Source organism: Oncorhynchus kisutch, linkage group LG12 (assembly GCF_002021735.2).
Source record: "Oncorhynchus kisutch isolate 150728-3 linkage group LG12, Okis_V2, whole genome shotgun sequence".
Classification (NCBI taxonomy): domain Eukaryota; kingdom Metazoa; phylum Chordata; class Actinopteri; order Salmoniformes; family Salmonidae; genus Oncorhynchus; species Oncorhynchus kisutch.
Window position 1 is genome coordinate 11,665,267 of NC_034185.2, and position 20,000 is coordinate 11,685,266.

Genomic DNA, 20,000 nt, shown 5'->3' on the forward strand with positions numbered 1-20,000 from the left:
AGCTTCCTGCAACCTTGGTTTCCCCTCTTCCTCGTTGGGCTTCCTCCACCCCTAGTTTCAGTTTAGGTAGCCTTGCTTTTTAATCTGGGGCATGTTCAGTTGAGGCTGATGAACCCGACTGTCCTCCTTAATTTTAGCCCACTGCGAAGGGGAGCCTGTTACGCAGCCATGATAATCTTGAAATGTTATTTATAAAGTAGACAATTACTGGAGGGAATTCCTTTTGTCCTTTGGTGAGGTCAAAAGGTGAACAGGTGTGACATGCACAACATTTATGCAAGTAAGGAGAGGGAAAAAAGCAAATAAAATAACATTCCCAGACAAATAAGTCAAAATATTCTGGAGTCTACAGTCTGGCTAATTTGTGTACATACGCATGCACGCCTGCGCACGCACACACACACACACACACACCACTTTAGAATGCCAAGAAGCAAGCAGATGGAGAATCTCTAACCTCTGTCCCCGTGGCACCCTCTCGCCTCCTCTGCAGCCGTTCCACGTCGTCGATCTCGTACACCTTGATCTCGAAGGGCTCTTTCAGGGTCCCACCCAAGGGGGGCAAGTCCACCCACTGGCCTGGTACGCCAGCCTTTCTGCCCAGGGAGGAGGTGTCCGGCAGGGGAGCAGGGATGAGACGGCGCCGCTGGAGGCCTGGAGCAAGTGGGTGAAGGGAGTGATCAGTGGGGGTACCGCTGTTCATTGGAGTTGGATATGCACACCAGCAATATCCTAGCACGTGCGGCACTGCCTTGAAATATGCATGAAGCAAAAACATGCCAAGACACAGACTGATAGCAGACTTCCATAGAGCCAGCTGGGATCACATAACCTTGGGCTAGCACTGATTACATATGCATTAGGCACTAGACCCTATCTGTTGCTGTTATGAATTAAGGAGGATGGGCACATGAATCTGAATAGACCGAATTCTTGTTATGAGTGTACACTGCAGCCGGATACGCTGTCACTTCAGATACTACACTTGAATGGAGATTCATGACAATGCTAGGTGGAGTACATACTGTACATCGAAATATATATTCATAGGTTTAGGAAAAATAGATATATAAATGTGAGATATCCATGTGCAAGGCAAATTCATACATGATATTAGAGTGTATGAATACATGCAGTCTTACTCGCTTCAGCATGCATGCAATGTTGTATATAGCACCAGGGTTGTCACCTAGCAACGCTTTTCAATAGAATATAAAAAATCTACTAGTGAGAAAACTAGAGGAAATATTGTATGTATATTCTATTTGACAGATTTCAAAGAAAAGTTATATCACTATTTTAATATGTATATTGTTAAATTTGAATATTGTGGGGCGCTAAATGAAATAACATCACACTTATTTCACAAGTACAACTTTATGAGATCATGAGTGGTGATTGATGTGGTACAGCTGTCTGGATATTGTTACAGAACTCTCTCAGTGTAACTAATACTCACCATTGCCTCTCTTCTTGGGTGATTTAGACACTCTACTCCTATTAGACGTGGACACCCCGCTCTCGCTCATGGAGTCGTGGGCTGACGAGGCACTGCCTGTGGTCTCGCTGTCCCGGATCATGCTCTCATACCCGCTGCTGCCCCCGCTGTGGTAGAAGAGCGCAGTACGCCCCATGGCCGGTGGAAGCTCCCCACTGAGCACACTGCTATTGTCACTACCGTGCCCGCTGCTGTAACGCTGGGGCCTCCGCGGGGCTGTGATCTTGCTATAGGGCGAGGGCAGCGGCGTGCTGATAGGGGACCCGCTGACGCTTGCCCCGCTATCATTGGCATTGTCCCCTGAACCCCTGCTTAGATGTTTCCTTGGGCTTCCCGCCACAAGCTCACTAACTCGGCTATTGGCAGCCCGGATGGCCTGCTTGGTGCCCATGATAGTGCCCCTGCCCGGCTTGCCATTACCATTGGTCCCTGCCAAAGAACGAGCTGGAGGTTTCCCCGTTGGAGGTAGGCTGGCATTGCGTGCGGTTGGCGCATCATCAGATTTGGTGGAGTAGTTAAGGGTCTTGGAACTGCTGGCAGACAAGGTTCTAGCCTTTGATCCACTGGCAACTATGGCCCTGGGGTTGACATTAGCTTTGAGCTGTCCCAACTTGCTTGACGTCGCAAACGTGGTAGAGGAAGGTGGAGAGGTAGCAGTGGATGTGGAAGTAGTGGAGGTGGGAACCCCAAGTTTTGGCACTGATCTATTGGATTTTCCATTGTCTCCTAAACTAATGCCACTATTCTCTCTCGACAGGCCAGGTCTGGACCTCACTGAGTTTAGACTGTCACTTCTCTCCAAGGACATTAGGCTACCATAGTACCTTCCAGAATCGCCTTTGGCTCCTCGTGTCTTCAGGCTTGACGCTGTCTTAGCTGAGCCATGGTCAGCCTTCAAGCTGGATGTTTTGTAGCTAAACAAATCCCCTCTGTATCGAACATCAAATTCCTCCTCGGATACTGATGTTTTAGGCAATGAGGACCTTGCAGCGTCGCTGGCTGCCCTTAAGGCACTAGGAGATAAGACTATCCTTGTCTTTTGATCAAGGCTTGATTTGCGAACAGGTGGAGCAGGAGGAGAGATAGAGCCGGACTTTGGAAGCATGCTGCTTTTCTGTCCATTTGCCTTCTTTCCCAAAGAGGAGAATCTCAGACTACCACTACCATCGCGGCCCCATTTTGATTCAGGGGAACTGTGGGGGACTGACACTGTGCCAAGAGTGGTGGCGCCTCGCCTGAGCTGTGGCATCCTGCTCATGGTCTCTGCTTTCTTGCTGCTGGACTTCTCACAACCGTCTACCACCCTCTGAGTCGAGGAGGATACCTGTGCTTTCGGCGGTCGAGGTACACTGTTGCTGTTTCCTCCCGGCTTCCTGGAAGGGAGGCCACTCACGCCGTTTCTGGGTGGCTTACTCGCCACAGTGGATTCAGTCGCTCTAGAATCCGAATGGCCGCCCCCTCGCAACCAGAGATCATCTTGCTTGCCTTCCTGCCTGCTGCAGCTTGGGGCAACTGATGAGGTAGGTTTGGTTTTCCTGGGAAGACTGGAGTGAACAGCATGGTGTGGGATCTGAGAAGAGGCTGAGGTGTTCAGAGTGTTTGCTCTGAGAGATGCTTTGGTAGAGTCATTAGAAGGTGGGCACTTAGTTAGGGAGAGCTTGCTTGGGGTGGCGGGGTCACTGTCCAACTCAGAGAAGCAGACACCACTGTCATTTAGGGAGCTCTTGGTACCATGCTGCATGAACGGCTCCCTACGGAATATACCAGGGGAGGACAATATGGAGGTGTTCTCCGGTACCACGCACTTAGCCCTCTGTAAGAATCTACTTGTCGAATGGGTGCCGTCGCTCTCCAGGGAGCACACGCTCACTTCACTCGGCCAGGAGCCAATGGAAGACTGTCTGCTACCATGATGGGCAAACATCTCCTCCTGTGAGGCTGAGCTCACCCCAGATGCACACTCTTGAGCCGTGTAAGCATCAAATTCATCGTTGATGCTGCTAATGATGCTGACAGGACGGGAGCCTGAGGCCAGGGCCTGAAGGGAGCAGTCACTATTAAAGCTGATGATGCTGGAGGGCCGCCCATTGTCTGGAACCAGTCCTATGGGTAGGTCCTCCACAACTGTGAACACCAGCTCGTCTTCTCCATTCAGCTCCACGGGTTGCTGCAGGGTGATCGTGGTCCTCAGGACATCTCTCTCCAGGCATCTGCCCCTCAATGCTGCCCGAAGGTGGCTCATCTCCATGGGACTCCTGCCATGATGGGCCCTCTCCAGGACCGGTGACCCCCCATGTTGTCCTTGCCTTAGGGCCTGCTGACTCATGCCCACAGGGGGTGCACGGCAGATAGCATCCTGGCCCTGAGAGGGTGTTCTGGAGGATCTTGGCAAAGAAGGAGAGGCAGAAGGCTTAGGTACAGTAGGCCCTTTGTTGAGGTAGACCTTCTCTCGCACCACAGGCTCTGAGTCTTGCAACAAAATGCTGGGTTTAACCATGCAGGCCAGAACCTTCTCCCCATCTGCACTTGTCCGTTTGTGACTCTCTGGGACCCCTCCATCTAAGGACAATTTGGAATGTTCCTGCTCAGACTTAGCGGGAGCTGTGTTGGTGGTTGTTGTGCTAACGAGAGGCTTTTGGGAGGGGGATTTAACAGTCTTGGGGGACACAGTCTCCTCTGGGCTATTGGTCCTTTGGGCTATTTGTGCCCCTTTGCCCTCCCCAGTGAAGGCAGCTGGGCCCTCGCTGCCATCAATGCACTCCAGTCTCTCTTGGAGCTCAGCAAACGTGTCACACTTGAAGTATTCCACCTCCGGGCGTTGGGTGTCTTTCCCGCGCTTCCTGTTCAGCGAGGGAATGATCGGAACAAAGGAAGGTGGGCCCTCATTGTCACTGAGCTCTCTGTCTGAAATGGTGGCCCCACCAGGCCCGATGTAGATGACCGTGTCGCAGGAGTGCTCACTGCTGGATGAATAGTCCGGGTCACTGGACAGCAATGTGGGCATATCGGGGTCAAGAGCTACGGTTCGTGGGTGGAAGGGTCTCAAGTGTGGCTTGCGGATTCGTCCCTCTTCGCAGGAACTCTCACCACCAGAGGAGCTGGATGCATACTGTAAACAGGAGAGAGAACACACATTTAAATATTGTCTGCGGTAGGGATTCAATAGCTGAATTATAAACTGTGTTCAATTCCTAGACTTTTCAATTTATTGGAACCCAATACCATTCAAGGTTAAAAGTGCAAACCAAAGGCTACATGAAAATGTATGTAAAAAAATAATTTGATGTATCCTATGGTGTCCTGATCTATAAAATATAAGTACATGCTGTCAATCTGCCTAATTATGTTGAAGGTATGCTTTCCAAATCTCAGGGCATACATTGGATTCTCTTTAGTATTGATTACATGGCATAAGACACTGAGAAAATTAATGCTGTAACAGCCCTTCCTTTGGAAGAAATACAGATGAGCTTAATAGATTTAATTATTTCTATGGCAGAGTCATTATTACCCTGGGAAATCATTCAAACAATTCAAACATTCTCTAATTGAGAGATACCAAAGGATGCTTGAGGAATAAAGTCTGTATCTATGAAGACCATGCAAAGAATGTAATATGAATGTATTGATCCAAATCTTAATGGATGCAAGACCCAATACTCACGTACACATTCTGGATACAGATGACCGCACTCTCACACACACTTTAATTCAAAACATAACCCACTGGGCACAGACGTCAGTTCAACATCTAGTTTTGATTTACATTTTGATTGAGTTGTCAACTAATGTGAATTCAATGTGAAATCAACCAAAAATGTCAACCTGTCATTGGATTTAGGTTCAAATGTAGGTTTTAATTAGGTTTAGGTTTTTTTTTTAATACAAAATTCCCTTACCATGATGACTTGATGACGTTTTGCAAATCCAATCAGTTTTCCACGTCGATTCAACATCATCACACTGACTGTTTTGGTTGAAATGATTTGGAAACAGCATTGATTCAATGTCGTCACACTGACTTTTTTGGTTGAAATGATTTGGAAACAGCATTGATTCAACGTCGTCACACTGACTTTTTTGGTTGAAATGATTTGGAAACAGCATTTTCCCCCAGTAGGAAGCCTTGAAAAAGCTTGTTTATATGTTACTACCTTGTATTTCTTCTTCCTCATGCGGTGGATACGCGAGGCCAGCTGCACAGTGGTGAGCGTCTCCATGTAATTGGTTGGTGAGTCAGAGATGTGTGCTATCATGGTGGTTCGGCAGTTGATGTTGCCCAGAGACTCCCTCAGCAACATGGTGAGCTTGCTATCCCTGAATAATACATCAGAAATCCCCTCGTTAGCCCCCCAAAAAAGGACCAGCACCAGATCCTTGTAGCCATAACTCACTCCCCTCTAAACCTCCCAGGATCACAGCAACCATTCCTAATTGTACCAAAGGATTAGGCATAGACAGGCAAAAGGCGGCGGGAACGAGATCTCATTTACCATTTTCAACTACCACTTTCCGTTTCAACTACCTTCTCATGTTCTGTCTGTAAGTAGGGCAATTTGTGAAATGTTACATGAAAACTAGTTTTAAATAGACAAGAAACATTTTCATTAAGCCCACCCTACTCTATACCGTGTATAAATAAAGCTGATCTTGTCTGAGACTCAAGTAAAAACATCTCATTCCACATATTCCTTTTCACAGACTCAATCTTCTATATTACAATCCAAACCCCCTCATCTCATTGAAGCCGGAATACACCCTTTCGCTGAACCATAACACTGTCAATAATTTCCCACGTTGGTGCTTCGCTAATTCCCTCAACTTCTCTCTCATCCAAACAGGCTAATAGGGCTTCATAGATTATTCCTGTCAGGTGGGAAGAACAATGGAGAGAGATAAAAAGGCCATGACACAAAGCCAGACACACAGACACAATGCAGACACATTCAGATTGGCATTGGGGAAAAAACAATTATTCACGAGCATCTGAATGTGTTTGTCCCTCGTCTCAGACATACCTGTAGGGTACGTAAAAAAATATCATATTCAAGAGCGTTTGTTCCTCGTTTTCAGACATACCTGTAGGGTACGTGAAAAATCTTTATTCACTAGCGTTTGTCCCTCATGTTCAGACATACCTGTAGGGTACGTGCTTGGCCCCATTGGCCAGGGCGAGGATGACGTTTCCCAGAGCAGAGAGCGACAGACACTGGCCTCCACCTCCTTCCCGAGTCCGACGTATGTCTGTCTCACAGCTGCCCAGATCCAGCAGGTGCAGACGACTGCGGCCGCCAGACACTTTATGAGAGAGGGAGAAAACAGCAGAGACAGACAGAAAGAGAGAGAGAGAGAGAGAGAGAGAGAGGGAGAGAGAGAGTGTGAGAGAGGTAAATTGAGAGAAAAAGAGGAGCGATGGGGGCCTCCCGGGTGTGGCAGTGGTTTAAGGTGGTCTCTGTGCCCCCAGAGACTCTGGGTTCGCAGCCGGCCGTGACCGGGAGGCCCATGGGGCGGCGCACAATTGGCCTAGCGTCATCCGGGTTAGGGAGGGTTTGGCCGGCAGGGATATCCTTGTCTCATCGCGCACTAGCGACCTGGTCAGCGTGCACTGCACCCGGCCCGCCACAGGAGTCGCTAGTGCGCGATGGGACAAGGATACAGTGTTTCCTCCGACACATTGGTGCGGCTGGCTTCCGGGTTGGATGCGCGCTAAGAAGCAGTGTGGCTTGGTTGGGTTGTGTTTCGGAGGACGCATGGCTCTCGACCTTCGTCTCTCCAGACCCCATTTGGGAGTTGTAGCGATGAGACAAGACAGTAACAACTAACAATTGGATACCACGAAATTGGGGAGAAAAAGGGGGTTTAAAAAAAAGAGAAAAAAAGGAGAGATGGTAAATTATAAAGCCTGAACTTTCACTAGAGCACCAAAATAAAAACAAGCTCAGGAGTTCACATTGAATGGACCACTTCAAACTTCACATCGCCCCATTTAGCTTTGTGCTAAATGACCGATACACTGAATGACACTTTCAGGGGGCACTGAGCCCATTGAGCACAGGAGGGATTTTAAGTGGAACACAATGAAAAAGACATAGGGGCCTGACAGAGGTGGCCCGATAGATACACACGTCGAGGTATGGCTTAACGTGACCACGCACCCGAGGAGGGTTTTCCCCTTACTCCCATGTAATTAGCCTAACTTTCAAGGACATTCATAGACTTGTGCCGAAGCCACTCCTGTGTTGTCTTGTCTGTGTGCTTAGGGTCGTTGTCCTGTTGGAAGGTGAACCTTCGACCAGTCTGAGGTCCTGAACAGGTTTTCATCAAGGATCTCTCTGTACTTTGCTCTGTTCATCTTTCCCTCGATCCTGACCAGTCTCCCAGTTCCTGCCTCTGAAAAACATCTCCACAGCATGATGCTGCCACCACCATGCTTCCCTGTAGGGATGGTGCCAGGTTTCTTCCAGACATGACATTTGGCATTCAGGCCAAAGAGTTCAATCTTGGTTTCATCAGACCAGAGAATTTTGTTTCTCATGGTCTGAGAGTCTTTAGGTGCCTTTTGGCAAACTCCAAGCGGGCTGTCGTGCCTTTCACTGAGGAGTGGTTTCCGTCTGGCCGATCTATTATAAAGGCCTGATTGCTGAAGTGCTGCAGAGATGGTTGTCCTTCTGTAAGGAACTCTAGAGCTCTGTCAGAGTGACCATTGGGTTCTTGGTCACGTCCCTGACCAAAGCCCTTCTCCCCCGATTGCTCAGTTTGGCCGGGTGGCCAGTTCTAGGAAAAGTCTTAGCTGACTTTAGCTGTCTAACGTTTAACTTAATCTCGATCTAATCCGCTAGTCTCAGATATGTCAAGTAACTACTTCCAGTCTTTTCCTGCCCTTGGACGGTCTAAGTATTTAGAAAAGATGATTCTTGTTGGCTTGCCTATATGTCCTTTCATCTTGCCCCAGACCAGCTGGAGAGACAACCCTACCAAATGACCGAAACCAGTGGAATATCCAGGTTTGCATAAATAGCCAAATGCAGAAGAATATTATAGCTGTTTTTTTGGGATGGATACAGTTCACTAGTCCTTACTACAAGATGATTAGCAATCTTTATGCAATACACATAGCTAGTTAGATGCAAACAAGTGTTACGAATTTACCAGTGATGAAGTGCTTCGAACACACGTATAAATGTATTGAGTAACCGGAGCCCACAGCTTTAAACCAGCTTGAAGCCTGAAACCATGAGGTTTGTCTAACCTGGTCCTTGGGAAGTTGATGAAACTTCATTTGGTGGTGTTTTCTCCTACTATTGTTCAAACAAAAACAATATGGATCTTAAAAGCAGGGTTAGTTAGATCTGTTGGGATAGGCTCTTTGACTGATTATGGTGACATACATTCCATGCGACAGTCTAGCTGTTCATGTTAACATTTTTACGTTTAGAATTCGTGTTTTTTTGGTATGATGTCATTTGTTGATTAAGACGACATGGAATTATATTAAAATGACCAATCAAGCATGTACAAAATGATTATAGAATGTAAAAAAACAAAACAGCCGTTGCCGGGTTATGATTAAAGTAGGCAATTTAACCATGGAGTGAAGGGAGTACCCTACGGCTGTATCCTACTCTGGGCGTGGTCACGTTATGCCTTGCCTCGCCGTGTGTATCTATGAATCAACAGTTATGGACAGTCGGCTCTGAAGTGACAATCAAAAAGGCTCGCACTTTCGGGGGGCTAACTGCTCACAGATAAAAGACATAGTTACGGTTGAGAGGACAGATTCCTTCCCTTTTGAGCTCATCTAGGTCAGTGGTATGAAAACTTTGACTCATATCATTAAGAGTAATTTGAACGGTGTCCTGATTTAATACAGTGGTGAGGCTGAAGATTAACCTAGCGTCAGCAAGATTTACATTCCCCTGCGCTCCAGAGTGACAACCCTCCCCGGAACCCGGGAATTGCAAACTAGCCTCCCCTTTTATGTGCCACTCTATAAACATTCCCAGAAAGAGGACTCAAGCCTCATTACCTATTGAAATGTATTCTGGCTCCGGACAGCGTGTGCCGTGTCTACCCCCGCATTGCAGCGAAGGGAGTGTGAAATACTAATGACAGCAGCTAATGTAGAGGATGTGGCGATGACAGGTGGGCTAGGGCAGCGTATAATGAAAATGAGCTAGCCTTCCTTGTTAGTATTCCTGTTAAGGCCTTATCAGCAACTCCAAATGAAGCTAATTAATACAAGTTGGATTGGAAAAAAAGAGCAAGAGAGCGAGAGGAAGAGCTAGAGAGAGAGGAAGAGCTAGAGAGAGAGGAAGAGCTAGAGAGAGAGGAAGAGTGGGAGAGAGAGGAAGAGCTAGAGAGAGAGGAAGAGCTAGAGAGAGAGGAAGAGCTAGAGAGAGAGGAAGAGCTAGAGAGAGAGGAAGAGTGGGAGAGAGAGGAAGAGCTAGAGAGAGAGGAAGAGCTAGAGAGAGAGGAACAGTGGGAGAGAGAGGAAGAGTGGGAGAGAGGAAGAGTGGGAGAGAGGAAGAGCTAGAGAGAGAGGAAGAGCTAGAGAGAGAGGAAGAGCTAGAGAGAGAGGAAGAGCTAGAGAGAGAGGAAGAGTGGGAGAGAGGAAGAGTGGGAGAGAGAGGAAGAGCTAGAGAGAGAGGAAGAGCTAGAGAGAGAGGAAGAGCTAGAGAGAGAGGAAGAGCTAGAGAGAGAGGAAGAGCTAGAGAGAGAGGAAGAGCTAGAGAGAGAGGAAGAGTGGGAGAGAGGAAGAGTGGGAGAGAGAGGAAGAGCTAGAGAGAGAGGAAGAGCTAGAGAGAGAGGAAGAGCTAGAGAGAGAGGAAGAGCGGGAGAGAGAGGGAGAGCTAGAGAGAGAGGAAGAGCGGGAGAGAGAGGAAGAGTGGGAGAGAGGAAGAGTGGGAGAGAGAGGAAGAGCTAGAGAGAGAGGAAGAGCTAGAGAGAGAGGAAGAGCTAGAGTGAGAGGAAGAGCTAGAGAGAGAGGAAGAGCTAGAGAGAGAGGAAGAGCTAGAGAGAGAGGAAGAGTGGGAGAGAGAGAGGAAGCGCTAGAGAGAGAGGAAGAGCGAGAGAGAGAGGAAGAGCTAGAGAGAGAGGAAGAGTGGAGAGAGAGGAAGAGCTAGAGAGAGAGGAAGAGCTAGAGAGAGAGGAAGAGCTAGAGAGAGAGGAAGAGTGGGAGAGAGAGGAAGAGTGGGAGAGAAGGAAGAGCTAGAGAGAGAGGAAGAGTGGGAGAGAGAGGAAGAGTGGGAGAGAGGAAGAGTGGGAGAGAGAGGAAGAGCTAGAGAGAGAGGAAGAGTGGGAGAGAGAGGAAGAGCTAGAGAGAGAGGAAGAGCTAGAGAGAGAGGAAGAGTGGGAGAGAGAGGAAGAGCTAGAGAGAGAGGAAGAGCGGGAGAGAGAGGAAGAGCCAGAGAGAGAGGAAGAGCTAGAGAGAGAGGAAGAGTGGGAGAGAGAGGAAGAGCTAGAGAGAGAGGAAGAGCTAGAGAGAGAGGAAGAGCTAGAGAGAGAGGAAGAGCTAGAGAGAGAGGAAGAGCTAGAGAGAGAGGAAGAGTGGGAGAGAGAGGAAGAGCTAGAGAGAGAGGAAGAGCTAGAGAGAGAGGAAGAGCTAGAGAGAGAGGAAGAGCTAGAGAGAGAGGAAGAGCTAGAGAGAGAGGAAGAGCTAGAGAGAGAGGAAGTGCTAGAGAGAGAGGAAGAGTGGGAGAGAGAGAGGAAGAGCTAGAGAGAGAGGAAGAGCTAGAGAGAGAGGAAGAGCTAGAGAGAGAGGAAGAGCTAGAGAGAGAGGAAGAGCTAGAGAGAGAGGAAGAGCTAGAGAGAGAGGAAGAGTGGGAGAGAGAGAGAGGAAGAGCTAGAGAGAGAGGAAGAGCTAGAGAGAGAGGAAGAGCTAGAGAGAGAGGAAGAGTGGGAGAGAGAGAGGAAGAGCTAGAGAGAGAGGAAGAGCTAGAGAGAGAGGAAGAGCTAGAGAGAGAGGAAGAGCTAGAGAGAGAGGAAGAGTGGGAGAGAGAGAGGAAGAGCTAGAGAGAGAGGAAGAGCTAGAGAGAGAGGAAGAGCTAGAGAGACAGGAAGAGTGGGAGAGAGAGAGGAAGAGCTAGAGAGAGAGGAAGAGCTAGAGAGAGAGGAAGAGCTAGAGAGAGAGGAAGAGCTAGAGAGAGAGGAAGAGCTAGAGAGAGAGGAAGAGTGGGGAGAGAGAGAGGAAGAGCTAGAGAGAGAGGAAGAGCTAGAGAGAGAGGAAGAGCTAGAGAGAGAGGAAGAGCTAGAGAGAGAGGAAGGGCTAGAGAGAGAGGAAGAGTGGGAGAGAGAGAGGAAGAGCCAGAGAGAGAGGAAGAGCTAGAGAGAGAGGAAGAGCTAGAGAGAGAGGAAGAGCTAGAGAGAGAGGAAGAGCTAGAGAGAGAGGAAGAGCTAGAGAGAGAGGAAGAGCTAGAGAGAGAGGAAGAGCTAGAGAGAGAGGAAGAGTGGGAGAGAGAGGAAGAGCTAGAGAGAGAGGAAGAGCTAGAGAGAGAGGAAGAGCTAGAGAGGAGGAGGAAGAGTGGGAGAGCAGAGGAGAGGAAGAGCTAGAGAGAGAGGAAGAGCTAGAGAGAGAGGAAGAGCTAGAGAGAGAGGAAGAGCTAGAGAGAGAGGAAGAGTGGGAGAGAGAGGAAGAGCTAGAGAGAGAGGAAGAGCTAGAGAGAGAGGAAGAGTGGGAGAGAGAGGAAGAGCTAGAGAGAGAGGAAGAGCTAGAGAGAGAGGAAGAGCTAGAGAGAGAGGAAGAGCTAGAGAGAGAGGAAGAGTGGAAGAGAGAGGAAGAGCTAGAGAGAGAGGAAGAGCTAGAGAGAGAGGAAGAGCTAGAGAGAGAGGAAGAGCTAGAGAGAGAGAGATAATAGACTTGCTGGATGGCCTAGCCTTTCCAGCAGGCCTTAACATACTAATGATGCATGTGAAATATGTTCTCCAGATAAAAGGGCAAGGGTTTTTCATTGTGCTGATCAGAGTGGCTCCTTTGAGCGTCGAGCAAATTAAAGACGTCATTATCTTTCAAAGGTATATCTGCATCAATATGGTGGTCAATGTGGAGCTCCAGATCTATATTTAACATCACATGAATAAGACACCATATTTAACTGTCATCACATGAACAAGACACCATATTTAACTGTCATCACATGAACAAGACACCATATTTAACTGTCATCACATGAACAAGACACCATATTTAACTGTCATCACATGAACAAGACACCATATTTAACTGTCATCACATGAACAAGACACCATTATTTAACTGTCATCACATGAACAAGACACCATATTTAACTGTCATCACATGAACAAGACACCATATTTAACTGTCATCACATGAACAAGACACCATATTTAACTGTCATCCTCCTTCATTATGTAACCTCTGATGACTGATGAAATTCATACATGGGTAGACTGGACATTGAATGTCAAATTAACTCGCTAGAAAACGTTTTGCTTGCCCAGTGTGCTCTGGTGGGTTTACACTATCTGGGCAATTCCATTGGTTGAATAGTGCCAGGCAAGTCAAACCAAGCAGTATAAACCAAGTATTTGAAAGAAAACAAATACCTATTTGACCCAGGTGTACTAAGTGCACACACCAGACCAACCATCCCCAACTTCTCCCCCGACACACAGCCACCGGCACCCTACTCACTTCCTCCTTTGACCCAGGTGTACTAAGTGCACACACCAGACCAACCATCCCCAACTTCTCCCCCGACACACAGCCACCGGCACTCTACTCACTTCCTCCTTTGACACTCTTCTCCATGCGGTACTGGTAGATGTGGAGGGTGAAGAGCATGTGGGAGTTTCTCCTCTCCTCCTCATCGCAGTGAGGGCGGCTGGTGCTTCGTGCCTCCAGGGCTGTGTCCAGAAAGTAGGCTGCCCGCTCTGCAGTGGCCGCACGCAACTCACTCTGGTTCTGTAGCTGGGGGGGGGGGGGGGGAGAAGAGATGAAAAATGAGGGAGACTGAACAAAAGAGAGGAAAAGAGACAACTCATACTAATACTACTGAGACTAGTACTGTACCTCCTACTGTTCCTGCTGTTGTAAAAGCTTTTCATGCCAATAAAACCCTTTGAATTGAATTGAGAGAGCGAGAGAGAGAAAGAAATAAAGAGAGAGTGCACGAGAGAGAAAGGGGGAGGTACAGAGAGAGTTGCTAGAAAGGTAAAGACAGAGAGGGAGAGAAAATGGGAGATGAAGTAAGAGAGTAAGAGAGACTCCCACACATAATGAACGAGATGAAAGAGAGAGGGAGACACAAATAGGTGAGAAAAGAACATGGGAGAGATGGACAGGCAAATAAAGACAGACAGCCATAGACATAAAGAAAGAAAAGAAGAGAGGGGGTGGGGGGTGGGGCGAATGAAATGAGAGAGATGAAAAGAGACTGCATTAGAAGGGTCTAGCTAATTGGGTGAACAGCACACATTTCTGGCCCGGCGGAGAGAGTCTCCTGGGTGATCAGGAGGTCAGTTATGCGCACAAAGGGAGGGAGAGGTGAGAGAGAGGGTCCAGGGAGGGAGAGAGGTTGTCTGAGGAAGTCAGGTGGAAGCGGCATCACAAGAGCCCAGGTAGCTAAAGAATTGAAGCATTCAATGACGGGTGATTTATTGTTGAGAAAGGAGCACACAACGTAAGCACAAATTCTAGATATTAAGTCAGAATATAGCTGAACATAGCCTATGCTAGGTTTGTCACAAACTATTAAAATGCTTTCTCTAGAGCTCCCCACCCAAAGCCAACACACACACACACTCCCACTAGCCAAGCAGCTCCTTACCTGTGACCCGCAGATGGGGTCCTCGCGCAGGTACACCCCCGGAGACTGGCCATCCTGCAGGCTGCCTGTGGACACATTGGACAGCAGGTCGGTCAGCGCCTCGTCCCGGCCGGAGATCTCCACGGCGGACACGCGGACCGAGAAGCGTGCCCCGGCCTTCTCCTTGCGTTCCTCGATGAGCTTGAAGAGCCAGGAGATGGCGCAGGGAGCCACACCCAGGCTCTGTGTGGAGCAGTCCCGACCAATCATGGTGTACGTCTTACCTGTGGAGGAGGGTTCAGAGGTTATTTGAGGTGGTGAGTGGTGCGCTTGTTATAGTTGTTGGGTTGTTTTCTCAGACATGGACTAAGCCTGTAGTTTTGGTCTAAAAGGCATGTTCAACTGAGATTCTCCATTGAAAGTGCATCTTAGTCCTTGGCTAGACTAAATCTGTGTCCTGTAAACCGGCCTGTCGGATTTGAAGTCTGCTCTCCAAAACAGCAGGGGGGCAGGTAGTCTTGTGGTTAAAGCATTGGACTAATAACCGAAAGGTTGGAAGATCAAATCCCCGTGCTGACAAGGTAAACATCTGTTGTTCTGCCCCTGAACAAGGCAGTTAACCCACTGGTCCTAGGCCATCATTGAAAATAAGAATCTAATTAAATAAAGGTTAAAAAAAACTGTCAAAGGTTGCTTATAGTTATATATTTGTTCAGAAAGGAAATAGCTAGTTCAAATAGGAATAGACACATCAAAAACAGGTTTATGAGTGCAGTCTGCTGTTGAAGTAGATAAAAGACAGGGTTGGCAAAATGTTTTAACCCAATGAGTCCCACCATATCGCCGGGGCATCTTTAGGCTTCGAACCCATTTTAAACAGTGTGTGTTTGAGCTACAGACTACTGGGTTCTACCATTGGATGAGTCTATTTCTCGTGCATCCGTAGATAGAGACCATGTGTAGTCTGTGTGATTAACGGGAGATGAGCTAGACAAGAGCGGATCCCGAAGGGGACCGGGGCCGGGTCTTTCATACAAAAAACGTCTATAGAGTCTGAATGGTTTGAGCTACAAACTATTAAAGCTATCTAAACTAATCTATGAAAGCTGAGACTATCACGAACACGCACCTGTTTTGCTCTATGATGCTCACCAGCTACACAAGACTAGTTAGGAGGTAAGGGGTTCCCAGGACATAGTGTCTATAATACTGTAACAATCTCACATAGTTGCTGTCACAAACTCCAAATTCCACACAGTTGTCATTGACTAGTTGGATATAAATTTCCCAGAGAGCAAACAATTTCTGTAACTACAACATTCATATAAATACATTTCTACCTGGTTTTTTGGTTTGGTGGACCTTATTTTTCTATTCATATCCATAAAAGTCATGAATGCAACTGTTTATGTCAAATGATTTTGTGTTCTACTTACAGCCCTGGTTGTCCTGAAAATAAAATGGTGAAACACTTCATCGTGAGGCTAAATATAGAGGCTGTAACATGGAGAAAAACCAACGTCAGATAAATGAAATACTGGAATCTCGTGACTAATAGTGAAGTCTATGGATGTGGATCAAATATAAATATTTGTAGCAGTAAAAGAAGTAACAGCAGAAGTAGAAGTTAGCAAACAACACGGGAGATCTGAAGTCCTCATCAGTGGGTTTGTCAGACCTACCCAGCCGGAGGAGAAACAAAGGACTAGATAAAAGGACAGACTGGTCTAACAACCAGATGGAAAACAAGGGCACTTTACATTCTGCATAAAGCTCTTTCTCTCTCTCTCTCTCTTTTTCCCACTCTCAAAAAAGCATGCGCGCGAGCACACACACACACACACACACACACACACACACACACACACACACACACACACACACACACACACACACACACACACACACACACACACACACACACACACACACACACACACACACACACATCCTACAACATTATACTGAAGTGGCCACTGCCTTCCTTCTCTCTGCCTGTCCTTCAAAGCTCTCCACCAAACTCAAAGAGGGCTTTAAAATAAGGCAGACAAAACAAAAGGGGATTCTCCATCTCTCTGCTCTATTGTAAACAATCATTGGGACTCCCACCAGGAAATGAAATCCGTGAAGTGGTTTCCTAATGGGAAAGGGGGGTAGGGACCCACAATGGTTGAGTCAATTAAAACAGGGACCTCTGTTCAGTCAGTCATCTAGTTTGTTTCTTGAGGTGTGAAAACAGGAAATTAAACTGTTTGACACATTAATGGGCCGTCATTCGTTATTTCAAGGGCATAGATTTGTGTGTGTGTGTGTGTGTGTGGTCATACCGAGGTTGGCATGGCCTAAGCAGAAGATGCAGCCGTCTGCACCGTTCACCACCGATTGGATGACCTCCGCCACCGTCCCCGAGCACACCTCAGCCTATCAGTAGAAAGCACAGATCATTTCAGCCAATAACAACACAGCATAGCACACCTCAGCGTATCAGTAGAAAGCACAGATCATTTCAGCCAACGACAACACAGCATATCACACCTCAGCCTATCAGTAGAAAGCACAGATCATTTCAGCCAACGACAACACAACATATCACATCTCAGTGTGACTGAGTCTCTGCGTGCAGAGCATTGTTTGTGAGTTCAGATCATTTGACATCACAGGACATCCCAATAGCAAAGAGGCAAACACAACCAAGCAGGAACAAACAGCACAGCACCATGTCAAACATACAAGGAGGGGCCATCTACAACTCTTTGAATGCATATCAAACGCAAACACTTCTAAGACCTAAAAGCACTAGGGGCGAGAGTTCGTAGGTTGCAGTGTATTTCTACACGTTGCATCACGCTGCAAATCTCTCTCGATTGTTTTAATATGAATGACCCGTCCACTGTATTCACAGTAGCAGAACTTGCATATAGGGCAGCACATTGCAGCTATAGGGCCTAGGTCAGTGGTTTTCAACCTGTGGTCCGCTGATTTTTATTAATTAATTCCTTCAACGGTCGGAGTATTTATGGTATTACAAAGATTTTCTAATTAATTTCCACAATGCAATTGTTAATAATAATACAGATACATTTATTTTGTTACTTTCACTTACTACAATTGACCAAATTTGACCACCAAGATATTTTATTGGGTTGGGACCTGCTGGCCTAGGTAATGCTGCCTCGCTTGGCAATCTCATGACTCTGCCTGATTCCAGGATGCAGAATAGACCTGCATTGCATAATATGGACATATAACGTTTAAGGTTCTCAGCTCTCTCTCTCTGATCAGTCCCATTACAGGCTCAGTTCTCTCTCTGATCAGTCCCATTACAGGCTCAGTTCTCTCTCTGATCAATCCCATTACAGGCTCAGTTCTCTCTCTGATCAGTCCCATTACAGGCTCAGTTCTCTCTCTGATCAGTCCCATAGCAGCCTCAGTTCTCTCTCTGATCAATCCCATAGCAGCCTCAGTTCTCTCTCTGATCAATCCCATTACAGGCTCAGTTCTCTCTCTGATCAGTCCCATTACAGGCTCAGTTCTCTCTCTGATCAGTCCCATTACAGGCTCAGTTCTCTCTCTGATCAATCCCATTACAGCCTCAGTTCTCTCTCTGATCAATCCCATTACAGGCTCAGTTCTCTCTCTGATCAGTCCCATTACAGGCTCAGTTCTCTCTCTGATCAGTCCCATTGCAGCCTCAGTTCTCTCTCTGATCAATCCCATTGCAGGCTCAGTTTTCTCTCTGATCAGTCCCATTGCAGCCTCAGTTCTCTCTCTGATCAATCCCATAGCAGACAGGCAGAGCCACAAAGCCTCCATGATGAAGTGTTCAAACTCTGGCACTACGCCTCGTGTGTGTGTGTGTGTGTGTGTATGTGTGAGAAAGAGAGAGTGAGGAGATACAGTAGTGTGTGTGTTGCTGTGTGTGTGTGTGTGTGTGTGCGTGCGTGTGCGTATGCGTGTGTGAGTGTGTGTGCAGGTTGACTGGCAGTGTTCTAATAGGAGCTCGACAGTAGCTCTGAAGTCTTCTTCTTCAAAGCCGCTCTCCTTTGAGCAGTAGGGTCACCAATCATCAGGCTGACGTTGTCTGACAGGATACCCTCTAACCTGTAGCACAGCGCGTGTTGCAGCTAAAACTGGTGCAGGCAGAAAGTTTGTTGTTTCTTTCTCCCCTGCACTCTGGGGCTGGTTTCTGGTTCAGGGCTATATCCTCACACAACCATCACCACAACCACCCACCCACCCACCACCACCACCACCCCCACCCCCACCCACCCACCACCTACCCCCACCACCATCATCATCACCACCACCATCATCACCACCACCATCACCACCACTACCATCATCACCACCACCACCTACCCCCCACCACCATCATCATCACCACCATCATCATCATCACCACCACCACCACCATCACCACCACCACCACCACCACCACCACCATCACCACCACCACCACCACCACCACTGTCACCACCACCACCACCATCATCATCACCACCATCATCATCACCACCACCACCACCATCACCCCCACCACCACGATCATCACCACCACCACCACCATCACCACCACCACCCACCCACCACCATGCACTGTGCAATTAGATATATATTTTTGGAAAGCTTGGCTAAGCACTGGAATTCAAAGCACTTTGACTTTAAAGGGACCAACTGCTTAGCCTGTTCCCAACCCCCATGTCCAAAAATAGGAGCTGTGGTCACTTTCCCACCCTCCTCCCCCTTGGACATCTCATCATAACGGCACTGTTCGTCAACACAGGTTCTGGAGATCCACAGAGTGGGAAGGCTTTTTTTCCCAGCCCAGCACTAACACACCTGTTTCAGCTAATCAACTAATCATCAGGCCCCTCATTAGTTTAATCAGTTGAAATTGTGTTAATGCTGGGCAAAAACAAAAGCCTGCACAACCTGTGAGGACAGGGGCAGCGGGGTTGGGGAGAGTGTCTATGGCTTACTTGTGATGCATCCTGGGAGAAAACAGCATCGAAAGCAAACATCTTGGGGGCGGCTGCGGCGGCGCGCCTCTGGGCAGCACTGGAGTGGCAGTTAGCGGACGTTTCGCAGAGGGTGAGCTGCTTCTTGCGGGCATCCACCTTAAGAAATGACCTGGACTCCGAGGTGTTGCTGGAGCCCTGGGCAGAGCAGATGCGTACCATCACTTTGACCTGCAGAGAGAAAACAACGTCCAACCCCCCCCCCCAAAACAAATGTCAATGTATAATGTTGAGTGTGTAATGAACAGTGTTTATATTGGTATACAGTAGCATGTCTAAGACAATGTTCCACTCAGGGACATTAAAGTTCATCCTAGTGACTTTTTAAAATCAAAAGCTCACATTGCAGAAAGGTCAAGTCAGCCTTGCCAATAAAGGTGTTTCTATCTCAAGAGAAATTACTAGGTTAAGTATAAAACTATATACACAACACACCTGCTTACTGCTTTATGCTAATGATAATTCACCTGGTCCTGCTAACACTAAACTGAGGGACTAAAGCTAACTGCTAATTAGCATACCTCAATTACCATTAGCTTTGTGACACTACCTTGTGTACTTAACCTGTCATGGTGTAGCATGAATGGAGACAACATCACCGGCATCAACATAAGCATGCATGCTACACTAACCCTCTTCAGTTACCTTGCCAAGGATTACCCTTCAGATTTCTATTTTACCTTTATTTAACAAGGCAAGTCAGTTAAGAACAAATTCTTA

General features: G+C 47.5%; 1 protein-coding gene across 4 annotated transcripts in view; it reads right to left on the reverse strand.

The window, feature by feature from the left end:
* The window catches only part of kif26aa (kinesin family member 26Aa), a 171,110-nt gene that overhangs the window by 11,181 nt on the left and 139,929 nt on the right, over positions 1–20,000 (reverse strand). For all 4 annotated transcript variants that reach the window (XM_031836884.1, XM_031836885.1, XM_031836883.1 and 1 more), the window contains 8 exons: positions 19,242–19,451; positions 16,590–16,683; positions 14,284–14,546; positions 13,241–13,424; positions 6,637–6,796; positions 5,653–5,815; positions 1,460–4,607; positions 458–654 (listed from right to left, as the gene is read on the reverse strand). In XM_031836884.1, coding sequence (XP_031692744.1) covers positions 458–654; positions 1,460–4,607; positions 5,653–5,815; positions 6,637–6,796; positions 13,241–13,424; positions 14,284–14,546; positions 16,590–16,683; positions 19,242–19,451 — 4,419 coding nt within the window. The remainder of the gene's footprint in view (positions 1–457; positions 655–1,459; positions 4,608–5,652; positions 5,816–6,636; positions 6,797–13,240; positions 13,425–14,283; positions 14,547–16,589; positions 16,684–19,241; positions 19,452–20,000) is intronic.